This window comes from Suncus etruscus, chromosome 15, assembly GCF_024139225.1.
Source record: "Suncus etruscus isolate mSunEtr1 chromosome 15, mSunEtr1.pri.cur, whole genome shotgun sequence".
NCBI classification, from domain to species: domain Eukaryota; kingdom Metazoa; phylum Chordata; class Mammalia; order Eulipotyphla; family Soricidae; genus Suncus; species Suncus etruscus.
The window spans coordinates 89,674,694-89,686,453 of record NC_064862.1 but is presented as its reverse complement, the minus strand read 5'-3'; the positions used below and the strand labels follow the sequence as shown (position 1 = coordinate 89,686,453).

The window sequence follows — 11,760 nt, the reverse complement described above, 5'->3', positions numbered from 1 at the left end:
TCAAGCTGGGGTTGCATTGAGGTCTCCCGGCTGTTCAGCCTCTTCTCGGTCTGGCCTTACACGGCCCCTGGGGAGGCAGCTGCAGGCCAGACACCTGAGGCAGAGTCTGAGCAAGCGAGGCCAGCGGAAGAGCAGGCGATGGGCAGCGCTCACATAGAGGTGACCGGTGGGGTCCAGGGCTTTAAGCGCCGTCAGAGGGAGATACCGGGCATTGGTTTGTTTACGGAGGGGAGGGCTGGTCGAGCCGATGATCTTCACAATGATCTAGGGATTGGAGGCCCCCCATTTTAATTCTTGGACCACTCCTGGTGATGCTCAGGGGTTACTCCTGTCTCTGTGCTCAGGAATCACTCAGGGATGCAGGAGATCGAACCCGGGTCTGCTGCGTGTACTATGGCTCTCAACCCCATACTTTTATTTTGCCACCTCCAACAGTCCTCAGGGGCTACTCCTGGGGTGCATGCAGGACCCCATGTGATGATGTTGGGGATCGTATCGTGTTTGGCTAAATTGTGCCAGGCAAGAACCTTCCCTGTCATGGGCTGCCCTGAGATCCAGGACCCAGATTCCAGGGAGAAGGATTTTATAAAAAGCAGGTAGGGGGGTCTGGTCTGTTCCTCTCCCAGACCCAGTCATCTATGGTGTTCTGTCCCCCCTTCGCCCTCACCTGAGCCACTTCCCTGGGGCTTTGCCCCACAGAGCTGAAGAGTTCACTGGAGGCCGGGAGGTAGAGGTCCCGGAAGTAGTGGCGAGTGTCAAGGTCTGTGTCCGCCCACTCCCTGGAGCTTGCTTGCTCCAGAATCTTCTTCTCAAAGGCAGTGACAACTGGGCCTGGCTCCACCAGGGAAATGCTGGGGAGAGAGCTGGGAATCAATTATTGTTTGGGGGGGAAATCAACCTACTTGCTCTTCCATTTAGCCCATTACCACCCCTCATTTTCCCCATTCACCCCAAATCTCATCCCTTCCTCGTCTCCACTTCTCCCATCCCCCATTTCCTAGCCAGAACCTCATTTCATCTCCTTCCCCTCCTTTCTCTGTCTCCCCACCCTCCTGTTCCCCCTCACTAGATGTTGAACTGCAGCAGCTGGATAGCCAGACTTTCAAAGAATCCTTCCAGGGCAAACTTGGAGGCTGCGTAGACATCATTAAATACGACACCTGCGATGATCAGAGGAGGGGGTGGTCCATGGAGGGATGGCTGGTGGGGACAGAGGGAGGGGCGTCAGGGCTGAAGCCATAGGCCAGCGGGGAGGGCACTTGCCTTGTATACAGTCCACCTAGTTTCAGTCCTTGGCTCTGGGTCCCCAGGGCCTGCCAGGAGTGAATCCTGAGCATAGATCTAGGAATAAACCCTGAGCACCACCAGGGAAGTTTTTTTTTTTTTTTGGTGGGGGGAACTGACCATAGACGGGTTGGGTGGATGAAAGTATGTCTGGTGCTATTAAGGGTCAGGAGGCGGTTGTGTCAAGGTACCAGATGCTGTCTCTCCTCAACATTGTTGTCAGCTCAGAAAACTCTTCACTACAAAATTTTGAAGTGGGAGAGTGGAGGGATAGTACAGAGGGTAGGGTGCTTTGTATATGGCTATCCTGAGTTCTATCCCTAGCATCTTATATGGTCCCCTGACCATCACCAGGGGTGATCCCTGAGAGCAAAGCCAGGTGTCAGCCCTGATCACTACTGGATATGCCTCCCTTAAAAATAAAAACAACACGCCCCATTTCCCTCCATCCTCTGAGCCTCTAGGCTACTTGTGCCTCCATCCCTAGAGGATCCATGGCAGACATCACTAATCACTCTGCTTTCTTTCCTGCAGATCCGCAGCATCCAGCTGGCATATTGTCTCTGGTTATGGGAGGAGTGTGGCAAGTGAAAAACAATTCTGGTATTTCCTATGGGTTTGAGGGTGGTGGTGAAGAGAGGAAGTGGCAGTGATGCTGGCACGTCGGTTTCCGATGGCTCTCATTCTCAGCATCTGTCCCACAGTCAGCCTCAGCTGCACCATAACAGACATAACTAATGGAGCCCAGAACTCCTCGCTCTGCACAGGATCTCAGGGGCAATATTGACTCAGGTCAATTGGTCATTCTTTCAACTTGGGGGGTAGGGAAGTTCAGACATCGTGTGTAGGGGGTGGACTGTCCCCCTCAGAACTTACCCTGCAGTCCCATGACGCTGCTGACTACCACTATGTGGCCCCGCCGTCTTCTCTTCATGCCGGGGAGCACAGCTTTGACCAGACGGACGGCCCCGAAAAAGTTAGTTTCAAAGGTGCTCTGCATGGCTGCCAGGCTGAGTTCTTCAAGGGGCCCCACCAGGCCCACACCTGCATTATTTACTAAGGAGAGCACCAGGGGCATATTTCCAGGACATTCCCAACATGTATGTAATCATTCCTTTGGGGGTATTTCCTGACTCATTGTGTGTGTGTGTGTGTGTGTGTGTGTTTATGTGAGACACCCAGTGGTGTCTCCTGGCTCTGCACTTGTAAGTCAGTCCTCTTGGGCTTGGGGGACCTTATGTGATGCTGGGGATAGAACCCAGGTTGGCCATGTGCAAGGCAAGTGCCCTCCCACTGTTCTATCTCTCTGACTCTTTTTTTTTTTTTTTTTTTTTTTAGTTTTTGGGTCACACCCGGCAGTGCTCAGGGGTTCCTCCTGGCTGTCTGCTCAGAAATAGCTCCTGGCAGGCACGGTGGACCATATGGGACACCGGGATCCGAACCAACCACCTTTGGTCCTGGATCGGCTGCTTGCAAGGCAAACGCCGCTGTGCTATCTCTCCGGGCCCTCTGACTCTATCTTTAAATATAATTTTAGCTTGTAAAATAAATTTAGTTTGTAATGGGAAGCCTTGGGCTCTGGGGAAGAGGAGAAGTTCTGCTGGGAACAGCCCCCCTTGCCCTAAATTGCATGACCCTAAATTGAATCCAATACAACCCCACCCACCGCCTTAGAAAAGGCCCTTTGGGGACTGTGAGTCGCTTCTTCATCACTCTTGCCCCAAATGACTCATCCTAGCAATTTCTCCTTTTTTTTCCCAACCACATATGGTTTTCTCCATATGGGAGAAGTTTTGCTTGGGAATAGGCCACCCCATTTCCCAGGACTTTGTTCAATTATTGTGTTACCCCCCCCAAAAAAAAAAACTGACCAGTTTCCCAGGGAAACTCTGAGACAACTGGTCAACCATCTTTCCTGTCCGGAGGTGGTGAAGGCGGTTTGCTGAGCTCAGACACTCTCAGGCTATGAGGACACTAAGGGTCAGGAACAGGTGGGAGGGGTGGCTCAGGCTCACCCAGCACGTCCACGTCCCCTCCTGGGATGCCGCTGAGACACTGGGCCACTGATTCATCACTGCACACATCCATCTGGGCCACGATGAGGCTGTGCCCCAGAGTCTCCCCAGCAGCTGCCTCCAGCGCCCCCTTCTTTCCCAGATCCCTCATGGTGGCCACCACTGGGAATGTAGAACAGAGTTGGCACAGGCAATGGTCCCTCCCTCTGGGTGTAGACTTAACTGTTACCAAGAGGTCAAGAGAAACAGGCTGGTACACTTGAACACAACCCACAGTACATTTATGCATCAAGGTACTCATGTACTCATCTATTACCTGTCAATTTATCAATCCATCATTTATCATACCCATCTATCTACACATCCATCCACCCATGCATTACCCATTAATTGATCAATCCACCATCAATCCACTCACCTACCTACCAACCCAACCATCCACCTTACATTCATCTACTTATCCACCCATCCCTCTGTCATCCTTCGTTTTATCTATCCATCAATTATCATATCCATTCATCTACACATCCATCCATACATGCATTTCTCATTAGTTGACCCATCCACCATCAATTCACCCATCTTCTTACCAACACATCCATCCACCTTCCATTCATCTACTCATCCATCCAAACCTCTATTATCCTTCAATTTATCCATCCATCATCTATCTACTAACCATCCATATCCATCCATCCATCTACTCACCCATCCATCCATTCATCCGTCCATTCCCCATCCATCACCCACATGTTCCTTCATCCCTTCATTCATTCTCCTCTACACACCCATATATTCATTCCACATGGATTCTGGGTGCTCAGACGACTCTTCATGAACTGTAGCTCAGAGAGTCATCATCCAAAAGCTCTTGGCCAGTCCAAGTCCATGCTGCGTGTGCCTCAGCCACAGAGGGCAGAGGACTGGCAGCACAGCCTGTGGCCCCGTGCCCTCACCTCTGCCTTCTTTTAAGTAACAGCCCCTTTGCCCGCTGCAGGACGGTCCTGTTCTGGGTCAGAGGCTGCCATGGTTGGTCAGGGAAGGGGAGGGGCTGCATTTAGAGACTTTCCCCCAGAAAAGCAGGAACTCAAGGAGGCCTAAGCCTAGTAGGTACCCCTCTAAGCCTTCCAAGGTCTGGATACCCCAGAGGCTTATCTCAGGGCAGTAATCTGCAGAGGCTTTGGCTTTCTAAAAATACCCCCATACTGGCTGAGAAAAGGCTCAAAGGAACCCTAGGTTCCATCCCCAACTCCCTGCTTGCCACCCCGAAATAAAGTCTCCCCTCCCTCCCATTCACTCTAATTTTGTATCAGCCTTGTTATCCTTTACCGTGTAACCCACTTTTCACATCTGTTCCCTTTTGCCCCCCTCTGCCCTGGATTCTTCTCTCTGGAGTTTTCCATTTGTGGTGACCCCAGTTCTGTGTCCAGCCCCCAGAAACTGGACACGGTCCGGAGTCACCAGAAGGGGCAGGCAGAGGACACTTGGGGTGTCATGGGTTGTGTCCCAGTCATCCAAATGCAGCCGAAAGGCAGAACTGAGGCTTCATTCCAGGGGTGCAGCCCCATGCCTTCCTGCCCAAGGCCCCCTAGTCCCTCACCTTGATAGCGCTGTCTTGGGTCATGGGCCAGCTTTGTGGCCAATTCCAGGCCGATTCCTGAGGAGCACCCCGAGATGAGGACTGTCCGCGGTGCTGCCCCAGCCATGTTAATGCCTCTCCGGGCTTATGAGCTAAGGTGCCGCCACCCCCCCCCCCCATTCCTGGCCCAGTCCCCTCCCACTGATCCCTTTCAGGGGGAAGCCAAGGGAGAGGCCTGATTTCAAACTGAGCTGGAACCAGCAGTCAAAAGGGAGGGAGACACAAATGTATCCTGCTTCCTCCTTCCTTGGTCCCTGTCTGTAGGGTCAGGAAGCAGGGACTTACATGGGACATTGAGCATTAAGGGACTTCCCTCTCATGTTCCTTCATTTTGGGTGTTGGTGGTCACACCCAGCAGTGCTCAGGGCTTACTCCTGGCTCTATGCTCAGGGATCACTCCTGGTCATGCTGGGGATGTGAAGCAAGAGCCTTACTCGCTCTTCTGTCTCTCCAGACCCTTAGTATTTATTTATTTATTTTTTTGGGACAAGCACACCTGGTGATGCTCAGGAATTACTCCTGGAGGAGCACAGGAGATTCTATGGTGTTGCATTAAATAATTAACGATGGTGCACACCTAAATCCAGGGTGGAGTTACACTATGGGATGCCAGGGATTGAACCTGGGTTGGCTGCATGTTAGGCAAATGACCTCTCTGCTGTGCTATCGCTCAAGTCCCAGTATTATTTTTTTTGTTTATTGTTTGTTTTTCGGCCACACACTTAGGGGTTATTCCTGGTTAATCAAGCCTGGCAGGCTCTGGAGACACTATGCAATGCCAGGAATCGAACCTGGCACATGGAAGCCAAGTGCTCTGGCCCCTTTAGTCCAAGTTTTGTTTGTTTGTTTGTTTGTTTGGGGGCCATACCCAGGGATGCTCAGGGCTCACTCCTGGCTCTGCACTCAGGAATCACTCCTGGCATCACTCCTGGAAGGCTCAGGGGATACTGTGGGATGCCAGGGATCCAACTTGGGTTTGCCACCTGCAAAGCAATCACCCTCCCTGCTGTGCTATCACTCTGCCCCCCTTAGTATTGTGACTGTGGCCCCAGAGCGGCCTCTGTGGGGGGATGAGGTGGGCTGAGTGAGGTGGAGGAGATGGGGTAGAAACTCCCTGCGATTGGATTCTTGGACCCTGATGGTCCATTTCCCCATGGAAGGGGTGGGGACTATCCCCCTCTGGCCAGATGGGGCCCCACCCTCTCCTCTCTGGGGACACAGAGAAACTTTGTCTGAAAAGCTGGACTGGGAGGAAGGGGGTTCCTTGCTGGCTTCTCCCTTCCTGGAGGTGCAGATCTATTTCTGGGGCTCTTCCAAGCGACTGCACCCTCAGATCCTGTGCTGGTCTATGTATATCTAGAGCCCATCTGGTCTGTGGGACCCCAGGCAGTGAGGGAGGGGGTCTGCTGTTCACCCTGTGAAGGGGGAAACCCCCAGGAGCAATCACTTGGCACCAAAATTTGACAGGAGGGCATGCCAGTATTTAGGACCGAGAGAGGCTTAAGGATTGAGGGGAACCTTTTTTAGGGGGCAACACCTGGTGGTGCTCAGGGGTTCCTCCTGGCTCTGCACTCAGAAATCACTCCTGGCAGGCTCAGGGACTCTATGGGATGTTGGAACTCAAATTTGGGTAGGCCGTGCCATGACTTGGCCCCTGGCATAAGTGAGACTCTTAAGTTGGAGCCCCAAAATCATCAGAGAGAGGGAGAAAAAGACAGAGAGAGAGAGAGAGAGAGAGAGAGAGCATGCACAGGGACACAGAGAGAGAAGAAACACAATGAGAGAGTGTGTGTGAGTGAGTGAGAAACAGAAATGTGGGGTGAGTGGGGGGGTATGTGTGGCCATTGTGGGGGTGTGACCCTGAGTGTCTCCTCTGCTGTGGACATTAATCCCTAACCATGGTTGGAAGTTTGCAGATTGTTTGGGAGTTGGGGAGAGAGAGAGAGAGAGAGAGAGAGAGAGAGAGAGAGAGACAGAGAGAGAGAGAGAGAGACAGAGAGACAGAGAGAGAGAGAGAGACAGAGAGAGAGACAGAGAGAGAGAGAGAACACGCACAGGGACACAAAGAGAGAAGAGAGAAACACAATGAGAGAGTGTGTGTGAGTGAGTGAGAAACAGAAATGTGGGGTGAGTGGGGGGGTATGTGTGGCCATTGTGGGGGTGTGACCCTGAGTGTCTCCTCTGCTGTGGACATTAATCCCTAACCATGGTTGGAAGTTTGCAGATCCTTTGGGAGTTGGGGAGAGAGTGAGAGAGAGAGACAGAGAGAGAGACAGAGAGAGAGAGAGAGAGAGAGAGAGAGGGAGAGAGAGACAGAGAGAGACAGAGAGAGAGAGAGCAAACGAGCCAGTGAAGACAGTAAGAGTGAGCCTCAAGCACTGCCGGCCGGGCGTGTTCCAGAAATGAAAAGAAAAAGAAAAAGTTTGAATGAGGACGAGTCGCCCTGGAGCGCCCCGGTCTGAGCCAAGGGTTTGGGGCGGGGCCGGGGCGCCCCGATTTCCGAGGCTGTGGGCGGGTCAGAGGCTCCGCACTGCCCCCCCGGCCAATAGGCACCAACTTTCCCAACGTCCCGGCGGCCGACGCCCCACTCTGGGCCTGGCGGGGCGCGGCCGGGCGCGGTCTCAGTGTCAGCGGGTCCTGCAGCCCGGAGCGGAGCAAGAGCGCGCCCCGAGCTCGAGCCAGCGCCCGCTGCCTGCCAGGATGGGGGGACCCCGGCGCCGGGAACCCCCACGGCCCGGGCCCTGCCTGCTCCTGGTCCTCCTGCAGCTGCTGCCCCAGATGCAGGCGGGTGAGCTGCGCGGGGGAGAGGGGGGGACCCTGGAGGGCGTCCCGGAGGGGAGGTCCTGAGCGCGCAGCTGCTTTGGGGGTTCTGGGGTGTGACATCTCGGGGTGTTCAGGGAACTGCCCCAAGGTTTCCCTCGCAGCGTGCAGGGAGTGTGAACTGCGTGAGTGTGAGCGCTTGTGGACGTGTTCACGCGTGTGAGTGTGAGTTCATCTCTGGGAAGGTGCAAACGTGAGCGTCTCCTCCGGCTGTGGCTGGAGCAGCGTTTGCTTTGGGGTGTGGTTGTTGGCTGCACGGATTGGGGAGTGCTGGGCGTGTGTGGTGTGGGTGTGAAGGGGGAGATTGGGGGGGAGCAGCAGGAGTGATCCCTCCTGGTCTGGGGACCCTTCTGAGGGATTTTGGGGCTGTCCAAAAAGTGGCCCCCAGGTTGTCATTCCAGTGCACGTGCCTGGAGACTCAGGGGGCCCTCAGCATCTCCCCAAAATAGCTTCACCTGCTTTGTCCTCTTCCTCCACGGTGCACTTTGGCCCCCCACCTCACCCCCCTGGTCCCCCGAGCGGATCAGCACCATGGACAGAGCCCCCGGAGGCCCTGGTGAGGGGCGCGGTGGGGCGCACCCCGCTGGAGCGCAGGGGTGGTAGTGGGGGTGGGGTGGAAATTGCCCCCCCAGCCCCACCCCAATTGAGGAACCTCGGTTTTTTTTTTTTTATCCCGAGGAATTTCTCAGCACCCCCACCCCCCTTCCAAGGGTCCCGGGGGGCCGAGGCCGGGTGAGTCAGCGCTGACGCATGCCCAGCTGTGCGCATCTGGCTGGACTCCAAACTCTGCCCTTGGACTTCTGGGTCGGGGGGCGCGGGGGCATCGAGTCAAGTCCAGGGCTTCCCGGTGGTGGTAAAAGGAGTGGAAAAAAAAAACCCAAAAAACTCAGGCCAGGCCCTCCTCGCAGATCCCTAGGAGAACTGAAGCTCCCCCAAACAGGGCACCCCTGGGTATAGCGCTCAGGTGGAGACACTCCACCCTGCCAATCCCGCGCCCCGGTGCCGGTTCCCACGGTCCAGTACAGCTGCCCACGCCTCCTTGGGCAGCACCACCCTCCTCTGGTCTCCGGGACGCCCCCACCCAGCCCCCCCTCACCCCACCAGCCTGACTCGCCCCATGGGCTGAGCTGACCGGAGCCCCTCCCTCGAGCCATTTTCCCACCACACGCGCCAGCCTGCGTGGGACCGGGACACACCATGTGTCTCCTGCTCTTCCATGTGGGCTTAATACCAGCTGGGCCACGCCGGGACACCCCCCACCCAGCCACACCCCAACCTCTCCCTGCCCCATTCCCTTTCTGTGCGCGCGCGCACGCCCGGTCCATCACCAGAATTTGGAGAAACAAGAGATGCTACTCAGCGGCTTCTCTCCAACCCTCCATCCTCTGAAGTCTGGACCCGCACAGGGGCGAGGCAGTGGGGGGCAGGGCAGTGGGGTCCTGGAGGGACCCCCACCTCCCGCGGGCTGTGCTCAATGGTTCTTGTGTGTTTGCTTGTCCAGCCTCCAGGCCTGAGAAGAAAGCTCAGTCAGTTCCCCAAAGGTCATCACGAACAGACCCCGCCACGGAAGCCGGGATGTTGAGGGGTTGGGGGCTGGATAGAACTTTTTAAGCGATGGGTGGAGGGGAGACCCGTGGAAGAGGGGCTGGCGTGGGGTCCGAGTAAATGGAAGTTGGAAACAGACACATCGAGTGGGGTATTGGGGCTCACCCTTCCACAGCTTGGGTAATGGTTCCATGATGGGGTCTCTGTGGTCTGCTGAGCCTGGGAGCCCCAAATCTTTGTCCCAGGAGGCCAAATGCCTCTTAATACACCCTGGTGATAGATCTGACAATTCAGGGGGACTGAGGAGGGTGGTGGTTACTGATCTACATTCAGGGGGAAAATGGGGAGCAGCAGGATGCAGAGGGGACAGTGGGAAAGGCGCCTTCCTTGTGCGCAGTTGACCCGGGTTCTGTCCACAGGGTACCCCATGTATGGTCAGGAGTGATCCCTGAGCACTATCTAGTACAGCCCCCCTTGATAAAAAAAAGAAAGTGAAGGAAGGAAAGAGAGAGACAATGAGAGAGAATCACAGATCAGCAACAGATGGGGGCAGGGTAGGAGTTGGACAGATAATCTTGGGGAGACCCCACCCAAAAGAGGGGCTGAGAAGGCAGGGACAAAGGAGGGAGTCGGCTTGGCAAGGGTCCCTCACTGCGGGGGGGCCTCTGTGGCTTCTGACCCAGGAGCAACCAGCCCCCCACTTGCACATCTCATCCCCCACCCTGGTTCTTAGCGGTGAGGTCATTGCAGTCCCCCCAGGGTGAGGTCGTGGGCAATTTGACAGAGTGATTCCTGCTAACAGAAGGCTGGGTCAGGGGGTTAGTGGGACAGTCTGGGGGGCTGATCCACCCATCGGGGCCCAGGGAACCCCTCCTTCTTGCCTAGCCCATGTGGTTCCACTTAGCCCTGGCGGACTTGGTGGGGCGGGGCGGGAGGCCAGGCTAGGAGCTGGGGGGACCATTCCTTGGCTAGGGGTGGGGAGGCCGTGTAAGGAGTGCAGGTCAGGGGTTATGGGGAGAGGAGCTCGGAGACCAGACAGAATCAGAGATCGGAAGTCAGCGTGGTCAGAAGGAGGAGGCCTAGAGTGGTGGTAGTCAGGGAGGAGGTTTGTGGGGTCAGAGGGAAGAGGCCAGGGGAGGTGGGAGTCAGAGGGTGGAGGTCGTGGGCTATGGTGGCCAAGGAGGAAGCCAGCGGGTTTGGGTAGTCAGAGGGAGGAGGTTGGGGTGATGGTGGTCAAAGGGGAAGGGTCAGGGGAGATGGAAGTCAGAGGATGGAGGTGGTGGGTGATGGTGGCCAAGGAGGAAGTCAGAGGGTTGGGTAGGTGGTAGTCAGAGGGGGAGGTCAGGGGTGATGGTGGTCCTGGAGCACTTGAGTAACCCGTTCTCTGAGCAGGGTTTCCCCTGGCAAGGCAGAGCAGGGCCTCAGCCACGGCCCCAGGGCCTTGTTGCGGGCGTGTGCAGAGGGAGCGGGGGACAGTCTGGCTCTGGGGCCCCGCCAGGAACCTTTGATTCATCCCAGAACTAGGTCAGCATTTTTTTTTTTCTTTTTTTGCTGTTTCTCACCAAAAGTCCAGGAAGAAATAAAAACAAGAGTCAACAAGCTGATGAACAGCTGTGGGGGTAGCAGGGGGGGGGAGTCACTGGCCATTTCCAGGGCCCACAGACAGGGGGGTAGTGAGTGTCCCCCAACCTGAGCTGTCCACCCGGGCCCCCCCGCATTCTTTGGAGCAGCGCCCCCTCCTCCCTGCAGATCCTGTGGATGTGCTGACAGCTCTGGGCCTCCGAGGGGGCCGGGCTGGTGTTCCTGAGAAGCCTGGTCTGTGCCCCCAGAGGAGCCCTCGGGGCGACCGAGCTTTCGGGGTGAACAAGGCCAGCAGCGGCCTGGCAGTTCCCACGAACGAGCTGTTCCCGGGTGAGTGGGGCTGGGTTTCCCCTTGGGAAATTGAGGTGCTAGCCTAAGTGTGTGGGGTCCAGCAGGCCAGCAGAGCTTTTCTCTTCCCTTGGTTCCCCCAGATGGCTTTCCAGAGAACTTCTCGGTGCTGGCCACGCTGCGGGCCGAGCTGGGCCAGCCGTCGGTCCTGCTGTCCGTGTACGACCAGGCTGGGACCCTGCAGATAGGCCTGGCTCTGGGGCCCCTGGGGGACCCCTTCCTCCCCCTTCCCAAGCACATCAACCTCACAGATGGCAGGTGGGCAGATGGAGGTGGGATGGGGAGTAGGGGTACCCCTGGGGGGTGCAGTGAGCTCCACCCCCACCCTACCCTTCTCTTTTCCAGGTGGCACCGGTTGGCACTGAGCGTGGACGGGGCAGCCGTGACCTTGGTCTCTGATTGTGTCCCTCAGCTGCCTGTCCTGAGACCGGGGCATCGGCTCATCAGTACGGCAGGAATCACAGTATTGGGGACCCGGAACCCCGGGGAGAAAGCTTTTGAGGTACGGGGGGACAGAGGGACATTTGT

At 56.2% G+C, this 11,760-nt stretch overlaps 2 protein-coding genes across 2 annotated transcripts in view; one reads left to right on the top strand and one right to left on the bottom strand.

The window, feature by feature from the left end:
* Window positions 1-5,005, bottom strand: RDH8 (retinol dehydrogenase 8). Its single transcript, XM_049788338.1, has 6 exons — window positions 4,900-5,005; window positions 3,300-3,461; window positions 2,161-2,340; window positions 1,067-1,160; window positions 668-851; window positions 1-264 (listed from the first exon to the last, which is right to left on the bottom strand). The coding sequence occupies exons 1-6, from the start codon at window positions 5,003-5,005 to the stop codon at window positions 1-3; spliced, it is 990 nt and encodes a 329-aa protein (XP_049644295.1).
* The window catches only part of COL5A3 (collagen type V alpha 3 chain), a 31,251-nt gene continuing 24,494 nt past the window's right edge, over window positions 5,004-11,760 (top strand). Inside the window, exons 1-7 of the mRNA XM_049788337.1 lie at window positions 5,004-5,035; window positions 7,488-7,726; window positions 7,863-7,917; window positions 8,208-8,314; window positions 11,053-11,214; window positions 11,316-11,490; window positions 11,578-11,734. Of these exons, the coding sequence (XP_049644294.1) occupies window positions 5,004-5,035; window positions 7,488-7,726; window positions 7,863-7,917; window positions 8,208-8,314; window positions 11,053-11,214; window positions 11,316-11,490; window positions 11,578-11,734 (927 nt within the window). The remainder of the gene's footprint in view (window positions 5,036-7,487; window positions 7,727-7,862; window positions 7,918-8,207; window positions 8,315-11,052; window positions 11,215-11,315; window positions 11,491-11,577; window positions 11,735-11,760) is intronic.